Source organism: Eulemur rufifrons, chromosome 8 (assembly GCF_041146395.1).
Source record: "Eulemur rufifrons isolate Redbay chromosome 8, OSU_ERuf_1, whole genome shotgun sequence".
Classification (NCBI taxonomy): Eukaryota; Metazoa; Chordata; class Mammalia; order Primates; family Lemuridae; genus Eulemur; species Eulemur rufifrons.
This window is the reverse complement of record NC_090990.1, coordinates 73,450,594-73,475,342: the sequence shown is the minus strand read 5'-3', so window position 1 is coordinate 73,475,342 and position 24,749 is coordinate 73,450,594. Positions and strand designations below refer to the sequence as shown.

At 37.8% G+C, this 24,749-nt stretch overlaps 1 protein-coding gene across 4 annotated transcripts in view; it reads right to left on the bottom strand.

Annotated features, from left to right (window-relative positions):
- MTF2 (metal response element binding transcription factor 2) overlaps positions 1-13,541 on the bottom strand; it is a 58,908-nt gene extending 45,367 nt beyond the window's left edge. For all 4 annotated transcript variants that reach the window (XM_069478216.1, XM_069478217.1, XM_069478218.1 and 1 more), the window contains exon 1: positions 13,292-13,541. In XM_069478216.1, the coding sequence (XP_069334317.1) occupies positions 13,292-13,296 (5 nt within the window). In that variant the 5' untranslated portion in view covers positions 13,297-13,541. The remainder of the gene's footprint in view (positions 1-13,291) is intronic.
- Between the last annotated feature and the right edge of the window lie 11,208 nt (positions 13,542-24,749).

Below are 24,749 nucleotides of genomic sequence, written 5' to 3'. Positions count from 1 at the left end.
GAAAACACCTTCACCTTACTATAGTTTTTAACTTACTCAAGAGCATTCACATCTCATTTTCTCCTCAAAACAATGCCATAAAATAGGAAGGGGAGACCACTGTTTAACAAATAAGAAATCTGTAACTCAAAATCACTTCCTTGAAGTTTTAAAGAAGTCAAGTAACAGTCCATTAAATCCCAAACTTTTTGCTCTAATACAGTAAACTCTAGTAGGTCACATTGTTTCTGAGACAGACTAAATTATTCTAGATATTTGTCATGTTGGATCCCAATTATGAACCAAGGTCATATACAGTGGGAAAGCCAAGAATATTTTCAGATTTAACAAGTGAAATCAGGTCATTCATTGCCACTATCAAGCCTCCTATCCACAGAATATTTAAACAAAAGGCTTTTTTATAGGTCTAACGGAAGTCATCTACCAGTGATGAAATGATACAATTTTAGAGATGGCTCAAGTTGGTTGTTAAGTTTCCTGAGATAGTAATACAGGTTGAGCACCCCTACTCTGAAAATCCAAAATCTGAAATGCTCCAAACTCTGAAATTTGAGAGCACTGACATGATGCCTCAAGTAGAAAATTCCACAGTTGACCTCATGTGACAACAGGTTGTAGTCAAAATGCAGGTGCACACACAGTTTAATCAGTGTCCCCAAGGGAAAAATAAAATTACCATCAGGCTATGTGTACAAGATATATATGAAACACAAACTGGCCAGGTGCAGTGGCTCACTCCTGTAATCACGGCACTTTGGGATACCAAAGTGGGAGGAATGCTTGAGGTTAAGAGTTAGAGATCAACCTGGGCAACATACTGAGTCTCTGTCTCTACAAAACATTAAAAAATTATCCAGGCATGGCAGTGCACGCCTGTAATCTCAACTACTTGGGAGGCTGAGGCAGGAGGCTTGCTTGAGCACAGGAGTTTGACATTGCAGTGAGCTGTAATCATGCCAATGCACTCCCCAACCTGGCCCACAAAGTGAGACCTTGTCTCTAAAAAATTAGAGAGAGGGAGGAAGGGAAGAAGGGAGGAAGGGAAGAAGGGAGGAAGGGAAGAAGGAAAAGAGGAAAGAAGGAAAGAAAGAAAAACAAATTTCACATTTAAACTTTGGTCTCATCCCCAAGATCTCATTATATATATGCAAATATTCCAAAATCTGAAAAAAATCAAAATCCAACACACTTCTGGTTCCAAGCATTTCAATAAGGGATACTCAACCTGCAGCTGGCTGCCCCTGATTTTGACACAATAAAAAGCTAAAAGACAACCGTTTTTAGTATACTTTAGAAGGTCTGCATTTAAGAGAATCATAGATAAATACAAAAAGACTTTATAAATAGTTCTTCAAACACTAACAAAACTGGAACATCAAAATATCAGGCTGAAAATGCTACAAATCAAATATCTCACATTACTTTCAAAGATAGAGAAATATGTCTTTGCATCTCAAGATTCAGTCACACAGGCTGCCTATCAATTCTTCAAAAACCAAGATCTGGCCGGGCGTGGTGGCTCACGCCTGTAATCCTAGCACTCTGGGAGGCCGAGGTGGGCGGATCGTTTGAGCTCAGGAGTTCGAGACTAGCCTGAGCAAGAGCGAGACCCCATCTCTACTAAAAAAAAAATAGAAAGAAATTATATGGACAGCTAAAAATATATATAGAAAAAATTAGCCGGGCATGGTGGTGCATGCCTGTAGTCCCAGCTACTCGGGAGGCTGAGACAGGAGGATCTCTTGAGCTCAGGAGTTTGAGGTTGCTGTGAGCTAGGCTGACGCCAGGGCACTCACTCTAGCCTGGGCAACAGAGTGAGACTCTGTCTCAAAAAAAAAAAAAAAAAACCAAACAAACAAAACCAAGATCTTTCCCACCCAAGGCATTCATGGTATTGTACTTACTACCAAAAACCGCCCTCCCACCTCCTCCATTTTTTACATAGCTGATCCTTCTAAGTAGTCATGTGCCGCATAATAACATTTCAGTCAATGATGGACTGCATATATGACAGTGGTTCCATAAAATTATTAATGGAGCTGAAAAATTCCTATCACCTAGTAACATCGTAGCCATAGTGATGTCATAGCAAAATACATTGCTCATGTTTGTGGTGCTGGTGGTATAAAAAAATCTACTGCACTGCCAGTCATATAAAAGTCTAGCATATACAATTATGGACAATACATAATAATAATGATAATAAATGACTATGTTACTGGTTTGTGTATTTACTATAGTCATCCTTTGGTATCTGCAGGGTATTGGTCCCAGAACCTCCCAAGAATACCAGAATCCATAGATGCTCAAGTCCCACAGTCTGCCCTGCACAACCTGCAGATACAAGAAGTTGGTCCTCCATATCTGCACATTCCCAAGGGTTCCAAATCCTGCAAATATTTTATTTTCTTTCTGTTTTTTAATTTTTTTTTTTTTTTTAAGAGATGAGGTCTCACTCTGCAGCCCAGGCTGGAGTGCAATGGAACAATCACAGCTCACTACAGCCTCAAAACTACTGGGCTCAAGCGATCTTCCTGCCTCAGCCTCCTGAGTAGCTCGGATTACGGGTGCAAGCTACCATGCCTGGCTCAAATACTGTTATTTTTTGATCCTTGGTTGGTTGAACCCATGGATGTAAAACCCACAGATACACAGGGCCAACTATACTATACTTTTTATCATTATTTTAGAATATATACTTTCTATTCATAAAAAAATTTACTGTAAGACAGCCTCAGGCAGGTCCTTCAGGAGGTATTCCAGAAGGCCTTGTTCTCATAGGAGATAACAGCTGCATGAATGTTAATGCCCCTGAAGACCTTCCAGTGAGATAAGGTGTGGAGGTGGAAGACAATGACATGGATGATTCTGATCCTGTGTAGGCCTAGGCTAATATGTGCCTTCAAGTTTAACAAAAAGTTTAAAAAGCAAAAATAAAAAATTTTAAAGACGAAAAAAGCTTGTAGAAGAATATAAAGAAAGAAAATCTTTGTATAGCTGTACAATGTATATTTTACGCTAAGTGTTATTACAAAAAAATCAAAAAGTTTAAAAAAATTTACACATTTATAAAGCAAAATATTTACAATAAATTTATTATTGAAGAAAAATTTAATAAATTTTGGGGAGCCTTAGTGTACAGTGTTGATAAAGTCTACGTAGTGTACGATAATGCAGGCCTTCACATTCACTCACCACTCACTGGCTCACCCAGAGCACTTTCTGCAGGCTCCATTCATAAGAAGTACCCTATACAGGTGTACCATTTTATATTTTTACTGTACCTTTTGTATTTGGATATGTTTAGATATACAAATAGCATTGTTACAACTGCCACAGGTTTGTAGCCTCAGAGAAATAACCTATACCATACAGCTAGATGTGTAGTAGGCTATACCATTTAGATTTTTGTAAGTATACTCTGAAGTCTGCATAATGACAAAATCACCTAAGAACACATTTCTCAAAACATATCCCTGTCATTAGCAACGCATGACTGCAACTTCTACCAAAATGTACTCTCCAATATTCTGTCAGACAACCTTGTTTTTTAAAACACTTATTATAACCTATGATAATTATATTCCATTTTCCTAGTTCCTTATTTTGAAAACTGGAAAATAAAAATATTCTAAAGAATACAGTCAGCCCTCCATGTCTGTCAGTTCCGCATCCATGGATTCAACCGTGAATCAAACATATTCAAAAAAAATAATAAAAAATAACAGTACAACAATAAAAATAATACAAATTTTAGGCCAGGAACGGTGGCTCATGCCTGTAATCCCAGCACTTTGGGAAGCTGAGATGAGAATGCTTAAGCCCAGGAGTTTGAGACCACCCTGCACAACACAGCAAGACTCCATCTCTACAAATAATTTTAAAAAATCAGGCCAGGCGTGGTAGCTCATGCCTGTAATCCTAGCACTCTGGGAGGCCGAGGCAGGAGGATTGCTTGAGCTCAGGAGTTCAAGACTAGCCAGAGCAAGAGCGAGACCCCATCTCTACTAAAAATACAAAACTTAGCCGGGCATGGTGGTGTGTGCCTGTAGTCCCAGCTATTTGGGAGGCTCAGGCAGGAGGATTGCTTGAGCCCAGAAGTTTGAGGTTGCTGTGAGCTAAGCTGACGCCAGCACACTCTACTCAGGGCAACAGGGTGAGACTGTCTCAAAGAAAAAAAAAAATCAGCTGGGCTTGTACCTGTAGTCCCAGCTACTTGGGGAGCTGAGGCAGGATTGTTGGAGCCCAGGAATTCAAGGTTACAGAGAGCTATGATTGTGTCACTGCACTCCAAACTGGGCAACAGAGCAAGACTCTGTCTCTAAAAATACATACATAATAATACAAATTTTTAAAATATACCATAACAACTATTTCCATTACATTTACATTGTAATAGATTTATAAGTAACGTAGAGATGATTTAAGTATACAGGAAAATGTGGTTAGGTTATATGCAAATACTACACCATTTTATATAAGGGACTTGAATATCCATAGATTTTGGTATCCATGGTGGAGAGGGGTCCTAGAACCAATCCCCCATGGATACCAAAGCATGACTACACAATAATCACCAGCAAATCCTTCACCTAGATTCACCAATTAATATTTCACATTTGTTTTCTTTCCTTCTCTCTCTCCCCACACACAATTTTTTTGCTAATCCATTTGAAAGTTGTAGACATCATGACAATTCACCCTTAAATATTAGCCATGTATCCTCTTAAAACAATGACTTTCCTCCTACATAGCCTCAAGACCATTATCACACCAAATTTTTTTTTTAGATATGGGGTCTCAATATATTGCCCAGGCTGGACTTGAATTCTTAAACTCCAGTGATCCTTCTGCCTTAGTCTCCTGAGTAGCTGGGATTATAGGTGTGTGCCACCATACCTGGCTTCACTGATTGATTATTGCCCAATGCAGGGGTCCCCAACCTATGGTGAGTTGTATAATTATTTTATTATATATCATTACAATGTAATAATAATAAAAATAAAGTGCACAATAAACGTAATGTGCTTGAACCATCCGGAAACCATCACCCCCTCATCCGTGGAAAAACTGTCTTCCATAAAAACAGTCCCTGGTGCCAAAAAGGTTGGGGACCACTGTCCCAATGTACAGTCCACATTCAAAAACACAAAAATGTCCTTTATATCTTTTTTCAACATCCAGGATTCAAACAATGTTGGCACATTGCACTTGATTGTTATAACTCTTTTGTCTCTTTTAATCTCAACTGTACCCTTGTTTTTAGTTTTTGTTTTTTTCTAACATTTGACATTTTTGCAGTCAGCTGTCTGGTAGCATCCCCCATATTCTAGATGTCTTATTGTTTCCTCATGACTAAAGTCAAAGTTAAACAGATTTAGCAAAAATAATACGTAGATGATGCTGTGTGCTTACTCGTTTGATATATGTGTCTCCCTCCCTTCTCCACCACCCCCAACCATACAGCATACTCCACGAGGACAGGGAAAATGTCTATGTTGTTCAACAATGTTATCTCTAGCACCTATAACTATATACCACATAGAAGGTCCTCAATATATATGTTGAACAAATAAGAAGAGTTCTCCGTAACATACAATATACCAAAGTACAGTACGTCTTCAAGATGGGCACCCAAAAGATATTTGTTGATGTTAACTCATGTTTAACGTAGTATCACTAGTATCCAAAACCATATTATGTTAGAATATTTTGAAATTATAAATGTATTTTTAGTACTAGGTAAGTGCTTTTAACCAGGGCTACACAAACTATCTCTCTATATACCTCTCCATCTATTTAATCATGGAACGGCTATCAAAAGATCAGAACGAGATTCAACAGAGGGGTTCAAGTACCCATAAGAACCTTAAACTAATGTGAGAACAAAAGGAAGTGATGCTTTCTCTTCTCAATGAAAATTGGTTTATATTGTCTCTATATCTCCATACGTTTAAAGCATCTTAATATTATAAAACAGTAATTCTAAAAAAACAAAAAACTCTCCTAGGACTAAGAAAGTGGTTCATGTGCCAGATACTCCTCAATGAGCTGAAAGTTCAAGATGATTAAGACCTAGTCTCCTGTTGTCAGGGAACTTGAGATCAGGAGGAAACTAATAAGGTATTTTTCAAAAAGTTTAGGTGCTATAACTAGACATAAATGCAAAGTATTAATGTACAAAGAAATAACTTTTCTAAGATATAATCATTTCTGCTATGTACACACCTTCAGAAAGAGGAAACTGGTAAAAGATCTGTTGGGGCAGTTCAGAAAAAAAAAACAGAAGCTACAAAATACCAAATTCCTCAACTTTCTCCCCACCCCTTTTCCCCTAAACCCATCCACAAAAGCACTTACCTAGCCCATTTCTCTAAGAAGGACAAGCCTCTTCTCTCCAGTATTATGGAGAGATCTCATATCCTCAAGAATCTCAGTTCATCAATAATCTCCTTTCCTTTATTTTAAATCCTCACCAACTCTCCTTGGTGCAAATCTGCCAGAATCAAAATCAAATTAAAAACAAGCAAAAACAAAAATCCTTACAAATTACTCATTCTTTTTTCACAAATAAACTTTGAAAAGCACTTTCACTTACTCAGTCTATTGCAGGCTGACCTCTATCTTAATCATTGTTAACAACTGCATCAAAGACCTCCAAATGACCAAATACCAATGTTCTAATTTCAGTTCTCATTGTATTCAACCTTTGTATAATAACTGATGATCATGGCCTATTTCTTGAAATTTTCTTCTCTTAGTTTCTGAGATGTCTGCCACCCATAGTGTGTGTGTGACTTTTCTCCCACCTCTCTAACTATTCCTGTTTCCTGTACTGATTCTTCCTCCTCTACCAACCCTTTAAAAGGCTGGAGTTGCCTAGAGTTCCCTTCTCTTGTCCTACATGTTTTACTTATCCTGAGTAGACATGTTCGCCTAACGCTTCACCTAATTTTTATCTGTGGACAATTTCTGAATCTTTTATTTTCTGCCCCATTCTATCTCAAAAGCTTCAGACCCTTATTTCCAATTGTCCACTAGACATTTCTATCTGGATTCTCCCAGCACCTTCGACTTAACAAAACTCACATCATTTTCTTCAAACTCCTTTCCTTCCTCCAGTATTCCCTATCTCAGTCAATGCCATTACTACCTGACTATCTCTCAAACTAAAAATCTGTCATCCTTGATTTCTCCCTTTTCCCTTATTCTCCGAATAAATATTCACCAAATCCTGCCGATTCTTCCTTAAAGACCACCTCCCAGATATATCCTACAACCACTGCCTTATTTCAGGTCATTTTCAGCTCTCACTTGCATTATTATCATTGACTCCCAACTGATCTTCCTGCCACTAGCCTCATGGCCTATATAATGCACTTTCAACTTGCAGTAAGGAGAACCAGTTTTAATCACTCACTCCTGTGCCTAAAGATGTACGATGGACTGAGCATAGCAGCTCACGCCTGTAATCCCAGCACTTTGGGAGGCCAGGACAGGAAAACTGCTTCAGGCCAGGAGTTTGAGACCAGACTGGGCAACATAGCAAAATTCCTATCTTTAAAAAAAAAAAAAAAAAAAAAAAAGACATACAATGGATCCTAACGCCTAGAGAAGTAACTAAAGGACATATAATTTTCACATTTTATTATATTTATGAAATGTAGATCTGTCTTATAAATGATGATATCTTATAATCACCAACTGAGAATAGCAAAGCACTCCTCATTGCCAAGGTATACGCATAAACCTGAGAGTATGCTAGAGAAAATACTGAGGCATCTTTTGGCCCCCTCTACACACACACACACACTAAATGGCCATGGGAGAGGGTACGGTACATAGAAAATCAGACATATTCAGCTCATTTCCTAAAGTGAGAATCAAGAATAGACTTGCTCTACCTAAATATAAACCTACATTAGAGCCCAACACCAACTTTTATATAATTAATTCTTATCTAGATTATCCTTTAAAGTACTGTCATCAATAGCATTTCATCAATATATATGAAGTTACAAAAATTGATACTGTGAGGAAAAACTCCCCCATAAAACTCAAAAAGTGATTAAGAACCTCCACCACTCCCCCAACCAAAACTATTAGAATAAATGAATTAAGCAAGGTTGCAGGATACAAGATGAATATACAAAAATCAAATATATTTCTACATACTAGCAATGAACAATTTGAAAATGAAATTTTCAAAATTCCATTTATAATAGTGCCAAAAGAACAAAATATTTAGGAAGAAATTTAGCAGAAAAAATATAAGACTTGTACAATGAAAACACATACCATCAGAGAAAAATATTAAATAAGACCTACACAGGCCAGGCGCAGTGGCTCACTACAATAATCCCAGCATTTTGGGAGGCCAAGGCAGGAGGATCACCTGAGCCCAGAGTTTGAGGCCAGCCTGGGCAACAAAGTGAGACCCCCATCTCTACCAAAAAAAAAACAAACAAAAAACACTTAGCTGGTCATGGGGACAGATGTCTATAGTCCCAGCTACTCAGGAGGCTGAGGTGGGAGGACTGCTTGAACCCAGGAGTTTGAGGCTGCAGTGAGCTATGACTGCACCACTGTACTCCATCTTGGGTGACAGTGAGACTCTGTCTCTAAAAAGTAAAAATTTAAAAAAAATAAATAAGACCTACACAAATGAAAGGTATTCCGTATTCACAGATGATTACAATATTAAAATGGCAATTCTCCCCAAACTGATCTATAGATTCAATACAATATCTCCCAAAATTCCAGTTGCCCTTTTTTGCAGAGACTGACAGATCCTAAAATTCATATGGAAAAAAGCAAAGAACCCAGAATAGCCAATCTTAAAAAAGAAAAACAAAACCTGAGGACTCACTTCCGATTTCAAAACTTACTACAAAAGAAACAGTAATTAAGATCTTATAGTACAGTCATAAATACAGACACAGAAATCAATGGAATAAAACTGAGAATCCAGAAATAAATCCTTACATGTATGGTCAATTGAATTTTGACAAGATTGTCAAAACAAGGAAAAAAACAGTCTTCTTAACAAATGGTACTAGATTGAGTTACCCCTCTTTGAATAGAAAAAAAAAAAACGGTATTGGAAAATAAGTACCACATGGAGAATCCACATGGAAAAGACTGAAGTTGAACCCCTACCTCGCACCATATATAAAATTAACTCAAAATGGATCACAGACATAAATGTAAGAGCTAAAACTATAAAACTCTTAGAAGAAAGCAGAGGAGTAAATCTTTATGACCTTGATAGGCAATGGTTTCTTAGATGTGACATCAAAAGCACAAGTAAAAAAACCAAAAAGAGTTAAATTGAACTTCATCAAAATTAAAAGCTTTCATGCTTCAAAGGACACCATCAAGAAAATAAAAAGACAATCCACAGAATGGAAAAAAAATGTTTACAAGTCATATATCTGGATAAGGAACTTGTATCCAAAATATACAGGGAACTCTTACAACTCACCAATAAAAAGGCAACACAATTTTTAAATGGGCAAAGGACTAAATAGTTATCTAAAGAAAGTATACAAATGGCCAATAAGTACACAGAAAGATGCTCAACATCATTAGCCATAAGGGAAATGCAAATCAAACCCACAATGAAATGCCACGTCATACCCACTAAGATAGTTATTAAAAAAGACAGACAATAACAAGTATCAGTGAAGACATGAGAAATTGAAATCCCCATAATTGCCAGTGAGAATGTAGAATGGTGCATTGTCTCTCACAGTTTGGCAGTTCCTCAAAATGTTAAACACATGGTTACCATCTGACCCAGCAATTCTACTCCTAGACGTATACCCATGAGAAATAAAAACATGTTCACACAAATCCTGTACATGAATGGTCATAATAGCATTACTTATAATAGCTAAAAAGTGGAAAACAACCCAAAAGTCCATCAACTTATGAACAAAATGCAGTATATTCATACAATGAAATATTTAGCCATGAAAAGAAATGAAGTGCCTATACATGCTACAACACGGATGCGCCTTGAAAACATTACACTCAGTGAAAGAAGACAGACACAAAAGGCCACAGAATGTATAATTCCATTTACACGAAATGTCCAGAATAGTAAAAGCCATAGACACAGAAAGTAGATTAGTGGTTGCCAGAGGTTAGGGAGCAGGGGAGAGGGAAGGGGCTGCTAATGGACACAGATTTTCTTTTTGGGGTGATAAAAATGTTCTGAAATTAGATAGTGGTATGGCTGCACAACTCTGTGAATACACTAAAAAATCACTGAATTGTACACCTTAAAGGGTACATGTGAATTATGTACATATAAATATGGTTATGTGAATTATATCTCCATAAAACTGTCATTTAAGTAACAGTTAAGATTTGTGAATTTCAATATGTAAATTTTACCTTAAAAATTTTTTTAAAACAATGGAGTGGAATAGGGAGTGGGTAGATAGATGAAACAAGAATAGATACATAAAAGTTCATTACACTATTATGTTCACTTTGTATATGTTTGGAATTTTCCTTAAAAAGTTTTTTTTAACTGAAGTATAAAAACAACAAAGTAAATTTTTTAAAAATAACAAAGTAAACTAACATTCATTTTTTGTTGTTTTTTGACACAGGAAGCAGACTCTTACATCTTAAAAAGACCAGAGGGGTCGCTACCTTCATTATTCTTTTACAATGTTATATATTATAAAAACAGAAATATAAAGACATGGTATGTGGCAAAAATGAAGAATATTTCATCTTAAAATGTACAAAGACAATTTGGACTTCCTTAGTTCTAAGGCAGTTCCTCACCCTTGGGTTCCTGTGGTTTCCACAGTTAATGAATGCTACTATTCCTAATCCATGGCTGCAATAACCCCTAATACTGTGCTGTCCAATACATTAGCCACTGCTACATATGGCCATTTAGATTTTAGCTTTAATGAATTAAATTATAAATTCAATTCTCAGTCTCACTAGTGATATTTCTAGTGTTCAATAATCACATGTGGCTCGTGGCTAACATACTGGATACAGCAGATACAGAACACTGCCACCACTGCATAAAGTTGTATTGGATAGCACTTCCCTAATACATAAGAAACATCCACAAGGAAACTTCTACATTCCAATTTAGGGTTATTATATTGGATTTCATGGCAATAAACAACTTTTCCTGGAGCACAGTGAAAACAAAGCATAAAAATATCAACCTAGGAATATCATTCACAGAAATATAGACTAAAACAGCAGTTAAGTTTTACTTTCAGAATCACCAACCTACAGATGTTGGCCATGGCAACTCTTCACAGGCAAATTTACCCATCTGTTAAAACAGATTACCACTATACTGCCAGTTTCCTCAAGTCAGATATACAGATTATGCTGAAATATGAATAAAGCAATTTATCCTTTCAGTCAAAGAGCTAATGAAATGGTATATTTATAATGCATGACATCAAAGAGTTTACAACCACAGCAAAATACAGAATAAAATTTCCTTCCTAACAGAACTTTGAGGCAATAGGCATATTTTAAAGAACTATTAAATACACTTGTTTCACCTAAGAAAAAAGGTCTAACCAGATGATTTCTATATATCTAGTTCTAAAATTGTGTGTGCATTTAATCCCTATAGTTGTATTTCGTTAATGCCCATTAACATAAATATGCAGTATCAGGAAACAGGTGCATTCTCAATTCAAATATTTAGAACATTTTTAGCACTCTTAAAAAAACTGAAGATGAACAAACTTTAAAATGTGAATTCAAATACATTTTTATATTTAGAAACAAAAATATCAGCCTGTATTCCCTCCCAAGCTACCAGTGCAAATACCTGCAGTGTAAATAACATTTGAAACAGAAAATAGAGTATTTTATATTAAGAAACTGTAAATCAATTCTTCCTTGCCTAAACTACCTGGCATCTAAAGCCGTTAGTCAAAATGGCTCCATTTAAAGCATTTTCAAACCTTTGAAAAGGTCACGTAAGAATTTAAGTATTTTCTTTTATCCACATTAAATACTTTTATTCAACTGTCTTTGAAATTTACTGCCAAGAAATGGAATTCCCAAGAGAGAATGAGAACTTGGGAATTGAAACCAGCCTGTAGGCAGCCTGTAGGTATATGGCAGGGTCACATGCGATTGATCTGAAGGAGAAAGTTACTACCATTACCACTGGAGCATCTGGAGTCAAATTAAATCAGGCACTATTTACATATTTCTAGCTCTGTACTGACCTCACATGGTTCTTTCCCATAAGTTATACACAGGCCTTACCTAGGTTTTCATATTTGAATTAGTATTAGCTGGTTTCTATCTTTAACCAAAGTTAAATGTTTTAAAGAACAGACTAACATTCCATAACCCTTTTCCCATTGTTCATGAACCCTTACTGTTCGTCAAATCACTACCATAAATCCATCTGTTCCCTCTAATTGCTTCCAAAGAAAAATTCTAGCAACCAAGGACACCAGATTGTAAAACAGTCAGTTACACTTCTGGCACTACCAAAATATATTAAGAACTCTTGGCAAATTAGTTAAAATTCCTTAAACCGTAATTACCTCAGTTGTAAAAATGAATACAAATCTACATCCGAGTAGGGATATGAGTTAGATTTAATTAAACAGAAGAAATGCCTGAGAGTCTCGGTGCACTCCAAACATAAGGTACCTCTCCCTCATCTCACTTTTCCTCCCACCTCTTCCCTTTAAGCTTAAAGGATTTGCTTCCAGGTTCCACTTCAGTGTTTCCCTTATCCTCGTACTCCATCCAGCACTTATATTAGACCTCCTTACTCCAATTCCACACAATTCCACCAACCTCCGGTACCAAGCTGTTGCTTCCCTTTGCGCCCCCTAAGATCCTAGGCAGACCCTCCACTTTACTCCCCACATCTCCCTCTGCCCATTTCCCAACGGCTCCTCCCCTAGGTTCCCCACCCCCTCGTCACCAGGTTCATCCTACCCCTCCAAACGTCTCCCGCCCCCAGGTTCCTTCCTGCCCTCCAAATGCAGCTTCCCCGTCTCAATGTTTTTATCTTGTTCCTCCAACGGATTCCCCCAACGCCCTGCTCGCTCATTTCGTCCCTATTTTCTCCAGCACTCAAATGACTACTCCTTTCCATCCATTCTTTTCAACATACACACAAATGCAAAGGCACCCACATACGGGAGCCCCCACCCCCACCTCGATCCTCCATCTTTCCCTTTTATACTTGTTTCCTTTCTTCCTCCTTACCCCCGCCCCCACCGCCTCCGGAAGAGTCGGTTCCCAGGCCAAGGTCTCTCACCTCATTCGGTCACTTCAGTGGTGCCAACCGCTTCATACAGGAAAAAACAACCAATCACGTCTCCGTGGGCGCTTCCCCTGCGAGTCCAAGCACTTACTGGGCACCCGCCCCACCGGGCAACCCGCACATACGCACGCACAAACCGAGGTCCTTGGGGACGAGGGTTGGGGGTAGAGAGAGCGTTATTACACCGGTCTCAAACACAGCCCACTTCGCTACAGCCCTTCGCCATTTTGGTTTCCCGCGGACTGCCGGTGCATTCTGGGAGCGCGGAGCAACTCCGGTGCCGAATGGCAGCTCTCCAAGGCCGCGGGGGGGGCGGGGACTTCCCGGCGAGCGCGGAAGAACACCGCGCTCTGAGTACGGGCCGAAGCTGAACAAAGAAGGACTCTTTAACGTTGCGGTGGGGGATCAGTGCTTCCGCCGCCGGTGCTAACACAATAGTGAGCGCTGGGCTTTTGACGGTGGGCTGTGCGATGTTGTGTCTCTTATGTAGGAAAGGGCAGTGTTAGACCTTCGTTGTGCATGTTCTTTTACTTAGGAATAGAGCGGTGGTCTGTACATCTTGTGGAGCAGATTTCCTTTCTGTGGAGAAAACCTTAGCTAAAGCACGTTTCTTTTACCTTCACTCTGAGGCCTGCTGTTAGAATTTCCTTCAGCCGGAAGGAGGTCCAGTATGTCAGAATTAAATTTTGTTCAGCGATTCCTATCCAGTACCAAACTCCTTATGAGGAGCTGCTTATATGAAAGATTTTCAGACTTTTCCTCACGATGAAAGGTTTTCTGTTTACCTGTTTCACAGTCATTCCTTATTGTATTGAAATCTGAAAATAATTCCGTGGAAAGTGGTTTATTTGGTGAATATAGGACTTTTTCTTGCTAAGGCAGATCCTTACCCTACCCAAGATTTCTGCTGCTTATAGGAGTCCCAACTGACAAACTGTGAGAGTGCATGCTTGCCTCTTTAACTTACACCCAAATACAACCCAGCTCTTCTTAGTAGCCACGTGTAGTACCTTTATAACTTTTTCAAAATATTTTTTAAATCTTTTTATATTTTTGTCACATATTATGTCACAGGGATAATAAATGCCATGTTTTTTCTCTCTATAAACAAGTACCTCTTGTCTAAACTCACTTTGCTCACACTTCAAAAGGGGTTCCCTCAGCATTGGTAAAAAAAGCATAATTCATTTTAAACAATACCATTCAATATTTTAAATATTTTGGTCATACCTTTCCACTCCTCTGCTTCTCTTGAGTAGCAATCCTAATCTTTTGTCTGTCTTCTTACTACACCCTCACTGTATCTACTACCGTTCAAGTTTCACGTTATCTGTATTCTAACATAGTTTCTCATAAATTCGTCTTAAATGCCCTTTAAGTGGTTAATCAAGCCACAACTTCAACATCTTCAGTGATTCGATATTTCAGAGGCAGTCATTTCAGAAACTGTTATTATTAGAAAATCCTTCTTCATATAAGTGTACAATCTGCCTTCCTATGATTGTCGCTGACTGATCTAACTTTTTGGTCTCTTTAGCCACACAAAAGTTTTCTAATCCCATACACATTAGAGAAGGCAATGAAGTCTCTATTAAAAAAAAAAGTTTGCTATTTTTCTGTGCAAACATATGAGTGCAAAGATGTAAGCAAATATTTAGTTTAAGGAAACCAAGTACCGAGAGGTTCAAGGACACTCAGGGAATGACAGTAAAATATAAAAAATACCTGTAATTGTAGTCTTAGAAATTTGTTATCTAAGCAAAATGCTTTAAAAAACAAATGTCAACAAGGCCCTCAGAAGTGTAAACTCCAGAGTAAATTGTACCCTTTATTGTTATTTATTTCTGTGATCATCATTAGAGTTGTTCACAAATATTCTGGTTCAGAGAAGAGGATCTTTTCTAGAAACATAGTAAAATTGCACTTTCATGCACCCTTGAAGTTAGTCCTGGCTATGTAACTTGCTTTGACCAATAAAATGGGAGGGGAAGTGATGTGTCTCACTTCCTAGGAGAATTGTTAAGAATCAGAGGCACATCTCTCTCCCCCTGCTGTGGTAATCATGGAAGCTTGTGTTGAGATAGAATATCTGTCACTTTCGATCCCTAAATGACTACAATAAGCAGTGACTAGAGTTGTGCAGTCATAACCACAATCCAGTTTTAAAACACTTTCATCACCCTTCAAAAATTCATTATGCTTATTTGCAGTCAATCCTCCTTCCCACACAACCCTACAAAATCTGCTCTCTATAGATTGCCTTTTCTGACAATGTCATACAAATGGATGTATACAATAAGTAGTCTTTTGCATCTGGCTTCTTTCACTCAGAATAATGTTTTTGAGCTTCATCCACGTTGTACCAGTTGGTAGTTCTTTCGTTTTTATTGCTGAATAGAACTTCGTTTAATGAATGTACCACATTTGGTGTATACATTCACCAGTTGAAGGACATTTGGGTTGTTCCAATTTTGCACTGTCATGAAGAATAAAGCTTCTATGAACATTTGTGTACAAGTCTTTGTGTGGACATGTGTTTTTATTTTTCTTGAGTAGATTCCTAGGAGTAGAATTGCTGAGTTGTATAATATTATGTTTAACTATTTAAGACATTGCCAAACTATTTTCCAAAGTGAGAGCAATGTGTGAGGGTTCCAATTTTTCTGCATGCTCACCAATACTTGTTATTGTCTATCTTTCTGATTTTACTTATTACAGTGGGGGTGAAGTAGTTTCTCACTGTGGTTTCAATTTGTATTGCCCTAATGGTTAATGATGTTGAGCATCTTTTCATGGGCTATTAGCCATTCTTATATCTTTTTTGATGAAGTGTCTAAGCAAATCTTTTGCCCATTTTTTAAGAAGCGGCTGTTTGTCTTCTTATATCATATTGTAAGAGTTCTTTACATATTTTAGATTCAGATCCTTTATGAGATGCACAATTTGCAAATATTTTCTCCCACTCTATGTCTTGTCTTTTCATTTTCTTAATGATGTATTTTGAAGTGCACATGTTTTTTCATTTCAATAAAGTCCAGTTTACGTCTTTTTTAATGCCACCTGCTTTTAGTTTTATCTCTAAGAACTCTTTGCCTAACCCAAAGTCCATTTTCTATTAAGTTTTCTTCTAGAAGTTGTATAGGATTAGCACTTACATATAGGTCTATGAACCATTTTAAGTTAATTTTTGTGTACAGTGTGAGATATGGGTCTATATTAATCTTTGTGCATATGAATATTCAATGGAGAAAAAGGTTTGATGTGTTGGGCTACTGTAATTTGGAGTTGTCTGCCACCCAGCATATTTTAGTGTATTCTGACTGATACAATCTAGGTATCAGTTAGTAAGGTACCTACAGGTTTGGTGCCAAACCACTGAAATAGACAAATAGCACAATAAAGCAAGTCACACGAATTTTTTTGGTTTCCCAATGCATATAAAAGTTATGTTTACACTATAGTGTATCTATTAAGTGTGCAGTAGCATTAATTTTTAAAAAGTATATACATTAATTAAAAAATACTTAATTGCTAGCCAGGCTCAGTGGCTCACAGCTATAATCCCAGCACTTAGGGAGGCTGAGGCCAGAGGATCAAAGGATCAATTGAGACCAGGAGGTTGAAACCAGCCTGAGCAGCACAGTGAGACTCCATCTCTATAAAAAATAGAAAAATTAGCCAGGCATGGTGGCTCACACCTGTAGTCCCAGCTACTCAGGAGGCTGAGGCAGGAGGATCACTTGAGCCAAGGAGTTTGAGGTTGCAGTGAGCTACAATGACGCCACTGCACTGTAGCCCCGGTGACAGAGGAAGATCCTGTCTCAAAAAAAAAAAAAAAAAAAACTTAATTGCTAAAAAATGCTAATGATCATCTGAGCCTTCATTGAGTTGTAATCTTTTTGCTGATGGGAGGTCTTATTTCCATATTGATGGTTGCTGACTAATCAGGGTGGTGGTTACTGAAGGTTCAGGTGGCTGTGGCAATTCCTTAAAATAAGACAACAATGAAGTTTGCCACATCGATTGACTCTTCCTTTCACAAAAGATGTCTCTGTAGCATGTGATGATGTTTGATATCATTTTACCCAGTGCAGAACTTCTTTCAAAATTGAAGTCAATCCTCTTAAGCCCTGCTGGTGTTTATGTTTACATAACATTCTAAATACTTTGTCATCATTTCAGCAGTGTTCACAGCATCTACCAGGAGTAGATTCCATCTCAAGAAACCACGTTACTTAGAACAGTGATTGCCAGGGTCTAAGGAGATGGGAGGATAAGGAGTAACTGCTTAACATGTAACAAAGTGTCCCTTTGAGGTGATGAAAATGTTTTGGAACTAGACAGAGGTGATGGTTGCAAAATATTGTAAATGTAACTAAATACCACTGAGCTGTTCACCTTAAAATTATTAATTCTATGTTATGTGACTTTTATCTCAATTTTAAAAAACAACTTTAAAAAAACTGCTTTCTTTACTCATGCTTAAGAAGCAACTCCTCATCCATTCAAGTTTTATGAGATTGAAGCAATTCAGTCCCACTTTTAGGCTCCATTGCTAATTTTAGTTCTCTTCTATTTCCACCACATCTGCAATGACCTCCTATACTGATGTCTTGAACCCCTCAAAATTATCCATGAAAGTTGAAATCAATTTCTTCCAAACTCTTGTTAATGTTAATATTTTGACCTACTCCCATGAATCACGAATGTACTGAATGGCATCTAGAATGGTGAATCTGGCCGGGTGCGGTGGCTCACGCCTGTAATCCTAGCACTCTGGGAGGCCGAGGTGGGCGGATCGTTTGAGCTCAGGAGTTCGAGACCAGCCTGAGCAAGAGCGAGACCCCATCTCTACTAAAAATAGAAAGAAATTATATGGACAGCTAAAAATATATATATAGAAAAAATTAGCCGGGCATGGTGGTGCATGCCTGTAGTCCCAGCTACTCGGGAGGCTGAGACAGGAGGATCGCTTGAGCTCAGGAGTTTGAGGTTGCTGTGAGCTAGGCTAACGCCACGGCACTCACTCTAGCCTGGGCAACAGAGTGAGACTCTGTCTCAAAAAAAATAAAAATAAAAATAAAAATAAAAAAAAAATAAAAAATAGAATGGTGAATCCTGGGATCTTTTTAGATTGGGGAAACTAAAAAAAATGAATTAAGTAAAATAAAATACAGAATGGTGAATCCTTTCCAAAAGGTTTTCAATTTATTATGTCCACATCCACCAGAGGATTCACTATCTATGGCAGCTATAGCCTCATAAAATATGTTTCTTAAATAATATGACATGAAAGTTAAAATTACTCCTGAAAAATGGATGTTGTGTTAGCAGGCATGAAAACATTAATATCCTTATACATCTCCAGCAGAGCTGTTGGGTGACCAGGTACATTGTCAACCAGCAGTAATGTTTTAAAAGGAATCTTTTTTTCTGAGCAGAGCAGTAGGTCTCAACAATGGGCTTAAAATATTCAGTAAACCAAGCTACAAACAGATGTGCTGTCATCGAAGCTTTGTTGTTCCATTTATAGAGCACAGGCAGAATAGATATAGCATAATTCTTAAAGACTATAGGATTTTTGGAATGGTAAATGAGCATTGGCTTCAACTTAAAGTCACCAGCTTTGTTAGCCTCTAACAAGAGAGTTAAGCTCTCCTTTGAAGATTTAAAGCAAGGTATTGACTTCTCTAGCTATGAAAGTCCTATATGGAATCTTCTTCCTATAGAAAGCTGTTTTATCTACATTGAAAATCTATTGTTTATTGTAGTTACCTTCCTTAATTATCTTAGCTAGATCTTCTGGATAACTTGCTGCAGCTTCTATACCAGCACTTGCTGCTTTGCCTTGTACTTTTATGTTATGGAGACAGCTTCTTTCCTTAAACCTCATGAACCAACCTCTTCTAGCTTCAAGCTTTTCTTTTGTAGCTTACTTACCTCTCTCAGCCTTCATAGAATTATAGAGAGTTAGGACCTTCTGCTGGATTAGGCTTTGGCTTAAGGGAATGCTGTGACTGGTTTAATCTTCTATCTAGACCACTCAAACTTTCTCTGTATCAGCAATAATGCTCTTTTGCTTTCTTATCATTCATGTGTTCACAGGAGTAGCACTTTTAATTTCTTTCCAGAACTTTTTCTTTGCATCCACAACTTGATTGTTTGGCACAAGAAGCCTAGCTTTTGGCTTTTCTTAGATTTTGACATTCCTTCCTCACTAAGTGTAATCATTTCCAGGATTTTGTTTGTTTGTTTCTATTGTTGTTGTTTTAAGGCAGGATCTTGCTCTGTTGCCTGGGCTAGAGTTCAGTGGTGTGATCAGAGCTCACTGCAACCTCAAACTCCTGGATTTAAGCAATCCTCCACCTCAACCTCCTGAGATGTGAGCCACTATGCCCAGGCTCCTGCTTTAGATCTGAAGTGAGAGACCTGTAAGTCTTCCTTTCACTTGAACACTTAGAAGCCATTGTAGAGTTATTAATCAGCCTAATTTCAATATTGTTGTCTCTCAGGGACTGGGGAGGCCCAAAGAGAGGGAAAGAGATTTGGGAACAGCTAGTTGGTAGAATAGTCAGAATACACACAACATTTATCAGTTAAGTTTGCCATCTTATATGGGTGAGGTTCATATGTAACATCTCAAAACAACTACAATAGTAACATCAAAGATCACTGATCACAGATCACCATAACAGATATAATAATAATGCAAAAGATTGAAATATTGTGAGAATTATCAAAATGTGACACAGAGACACAAGCATGTGCTATTGGAAAAATAGTGCCAACAGAATTGCTTAACACAGGCCACAAACTTTCAATTTTTAAAAAATGCAATATCTGCAAAGCATAATGAAGGGAAGCATAATAAAATGAGATACACCTATATATAAGAATTCTCCACTCAATTTTGCTGTGAACCTAAAATTGTTTTAAAAAGCAGTCTATTTTTTTTAAAAAGTCAAACAGCCTTGTAATCTTGGCAGAATTACTCATATGTGGAAATTCCAAAATTAGCAATATATACAAATTTTGGAGCATTTATCATAGAAAATCCTCATAACAAGATAAAGCAAAATTTTTATCAATGATATTATCTCAGCCTATAAAAATATATCTTACTGTATTTTCAGTCATGATAAATATTTTTGCTTTGTTAAAATGGGTGAATGCTGGCTTGGCGTGGAGGCTCACGCCTCTAATTCTAGTGCTCTGGGAGGCCGAGGTGGGAGGATTGCTTGAGGTCAGGAGTTCAAGACCAGCCTGTGCAAAAGCAAGATCCCATCTGAAAATCTGTCGGGCATGGTGGCAAGCACCTGTAGTCCCAATTACTTGGGGGGCTAAAGTAGGAGGATCCCTTGGGCCCAGGAGTTTGAGGTTGCAATAAGCTATGATGACACCATTGCACTCTACCAAGGGCGACAGAGTGAGACTCTGTCTTAAAAAAAAGGAAAAAAGGAAAGAATACCTTCTTGCTACTTTAAATCTGGTTGCTCTTGCTGTGAACTAGGCTGATGCCACAGCACTCTAGCCCAGGCAACAGAACGAGACTCTGTCTCAAAATAAATAAAATAAATGTGCTTGCTCTTTAAGTGTGTCCTGCAATTACTATAAAAGAGATTAGAGATAATATAAAAAAAAAAAACACAGAAAGTTATTGCGGCTGGTTGCCAAGTGGTAATGCCAAGCATTATAAAAGTGATTATGGTTCCTATGAATTTATAAATAACTTTTTCAAAGTAAGCAAGTGAATTTGTCACAGAGAGTACTTACATATCACCACCCAGCGGGGCAAAAGTCAACTTATCCTTCCCTATTTTCCTTCTAACTACTAAGATTCTAAAAATATCTATGGGCAAGTCAGTAATAGAAAGGTAAGAAATTAAGTGTTTCACTCATTCATTTAACAATAATTTGTTAAGTGCCTAATGATTTTTCTATCATTTAACAGGTGTTTATTAGATTACTATATACTCTCAAGGAATACCTAATCTAATTGAGGATATAAAGTGCATGAAGTAATAAGAGACATTAAAAAATTAAATGCTGGATTGTGTGATGAATATTATAATTATATGCATTCAAAGGAGAGAATATTGGTTAGGGTTGGAATAGCCAGGAAAGCCTTTATTCTCTCAACACTAATTTTTTGAACATTTTAAAGAAGAGACAGCAGGTCCAAAATGGAATCACTTATGCTAAAATTCCACATCAGCAAACCTAAACCTAACTTGTTTACTTGTAATATCTGACCTTCCAAGAAATCAGGAGAGAGATGATAGCTAAATTCCATTAAGCCAGCAAGATTTCACTTACATTCCTATAAGGAATTAACTTTGAAATGACCAATCTGCTATTTGTTTCTAGTTCCCGTTGTCTCTATTTTTTTCTGTCTATAAAATACACCCACTGCATTGAGCTCATTGGAACTCCTTTCTACTTTGTAGACTAGATGCTGCCCAGTTCATGAATCACTAATAAAAAACCCAATTAGATCTTTGAAACTCAATTTGTTAAAATTTTCTTTTTTTTCTTAATTTCTATTTATTTTTGTATTTAGAGACAGTCTCACTCTGTTACCCTGCGTAGAGTGCAGTGGCGTCATCACAACAACCTCAAACTCCTGGGCTCAAGCGATCCTCCTGCCTCAGCCACCCGAGTAGCTGGGACTACAGGCATGCACCACCATGCCCGGCTAATTTTTCTATATTTTAGTAGAGACAGGGTCTCATTCTTGCTCAGGCTGGTCTCGAACTCCCAAGCTCAAGCGATCCTCCTGCCTTTAAACATAGCAGACTCCATATAAAAGTGCTTTAGGTTCCAGATGAGTCACTAAACAAGGAATAGAGTCATGGCCTCCCAGAGTGCTAGGATTACAGGTGTGAGCCACCGTGCCTGGCATCAGTTCTCCCTTGAATCTCTATTTCTTCATCTATAAACCAAGAGAGTTTAATCTCTAAGTTTTTTCTCATTCTAAGTTTTTTCTCACTCTAAATAACCATGACTCTATTCCTTGTTTAGTGACTCATCTGGAACCTAAAGCACTTTTATATGGAGTCTGCTATGTTTAAAGAAAAAACAATTATTTTATCATCTAAGCAGATCTAAGCATATCGGGGCTCCTGAGCACAGTGAGGACATTGAGGTTGTGGTAAAAGAGAATGTGATAGTTTTCTGAGTGCCACAGCAAGGACAGGAGAAGGATGGGATGCAAGATAGTAAATAAGGAGAAGGCAGGGGCAGCAGCAGCAGGGAAAGAGGTGAATGCTGTGGCTTAAGAGATGATGGCAGAGGAGGCTTCTGTCCCATCTGAAAAAGTGGTGAAGATAGAGAATAAAGATATTGAAAGCAGAAGCAAAGGCAGTGGCATGGAGATGAAGGAAGGTCCACTGGGGGAAGGTGGGAAGGGGGAAGAATTTACCCACCAGCTCCCATCTCCCATTGGTCAGTAGTTCTCTGCACAGGGTATTAAGTCCCCTGCCTTGGCACTTCCGAGTTGTCTGTATAGGTACTGTGGGTTTTATGGTGTCTCATGCCTCAAGGTCAACAGTGAAACCTCTTGGTAGGAGGCAAGAGTGCACATTGTGGACATAGGCCAGGGGCTGTCATATTGTACCCTCGGGAAGTTAGTCAGAAAGGCATCATTAATATTTTTATTTTAGAATAAATTGTCTGAACCTCTGTCTTAATTCTTATGTCTTTACCGTATAGGTTTTAACTATAAAATCCATTGAAACTATATGAATGAATCTAAAATTAGGTATCATATCATTGTTTCCAAGTACAGTTGCATGATGTAAACTTTTAGGAGCATAGAAAAATTAAATTGTGACTTTTATTGTTACCTAATAATTTGGGGCTTGTCAAGTCATCTTCCCCCTACCCAACCCTACAAGAATTTGCATGTGTTGCCATCATATGATATTAGTGCTGTCTTTGCAGTTGAAAATGTAAGGTGAGTGATTGAAAAGTGTGTGTGCAGTCAAAACAAATCACTCAATTAATCATCACAGGGCTAGGTTCCAATTCCCATCTCTACATACCCTGCTCATAAAACAGGGTTTTATATATTAAAATTTGGGTGGAGGGATAAGAGGGAGAGAGAGAAAATAAATTATCCAGTGGTAAGAAAGATAAACCTGCCTTTTTGTGCTTCATACTGCTAATTTGTCCACTGAGAATTCCAAGAAGTGGGCAAGGTGAGAGAGACAATGTGTGGTAAGAGGCAGAGTAATAGGCAGGAACCCTGGAGGAGAGAGGACCTCAGTTGCTAGCTAGCCTCTGTCACTTTATTCGCTGAGTTATCGTAGACAAGTTTCCTGAACTCTCACAGCCTGGGCTTCTTTATGGGCTCTATGGGGTGGATAAGAATACCAACATTAATGCTTTATTGTACAGACTAAATGATATTTTATACACACATACATATGTGCTTAAATTTTTTCTCTTGCAGTACTTACTACATATCTGACTTCTCTGATTCAACTGTGATCTCCTTGAGGATAAGAGGGCAATATTCTTTATATCCCTACTCTTAGAAACTCACCTGGCACAGAGCATGATCATAGAGCAGCCCTCACATACATTTTAAAATGGATATTCATTTGTTTAACAATGTTAAATATGTTCTTCTATATGTGAAGAACTGTGCTATACACTGTTAAGACAGGATACAAGCATTAAAAATACATGTCCACAAGGTGGACTGGAGGGCTTAGAGACTGGAGACAATAACATTAATAAGTAACTAAGATGCAATACAAATGTATAGAGAGATGAAGAGTAGGATACATTGTAGGAATGAGAAAAAATTCAATGGAACCTAGTGTGAAGGATAAAAACAAAGATAGAAAGGTGGTTGGGTCTCATTGTGAGAGACTCATAAGAAAAGTGGTATTGTTCAAGACATATTTTTATTACAAAGGCCATAATTGCAACTTGAACAAGTCACAGAAGTGAAGCAACCCTTGATGTTGCCTGGACACAGAGACTAGAAAGATGTTGAGATCCACCACCACCCCCCCTTTCATTTCTCCTCCTCTCTGAATGACGTTTTCATTCTTTCCTGCAGATAGCTTCTCTATTTAGTGGGAAACACAGCTTCTAGCAAGGTTACACTTTAATATAGAAATCAGTTAAGAAAAGGAAATTTTCCCTCTCCACCTCCTTCCACCACTTCTGTCCCCATCCCTCACCCTTACAGTTCTGGCCAAAAATATCCCAGGGAAGTATTCTGATGGGCTAGGCTTGGCTCACATGCCTAACCTGGACCAGATGCTATAGCCCAGAGGATATGATATTATGTTCAATGAAAGATATTAATACCCATCCTTGTAGCCAGAGAAGTGGAGTCTTTTATTAAGTGCACATAATTAGAGTTGGGGAGAAAGTATTTCTGAGTTGCTATTCTGAGCTGACAAAATACTTTGAGTCTACTAACATGCTAACTAAA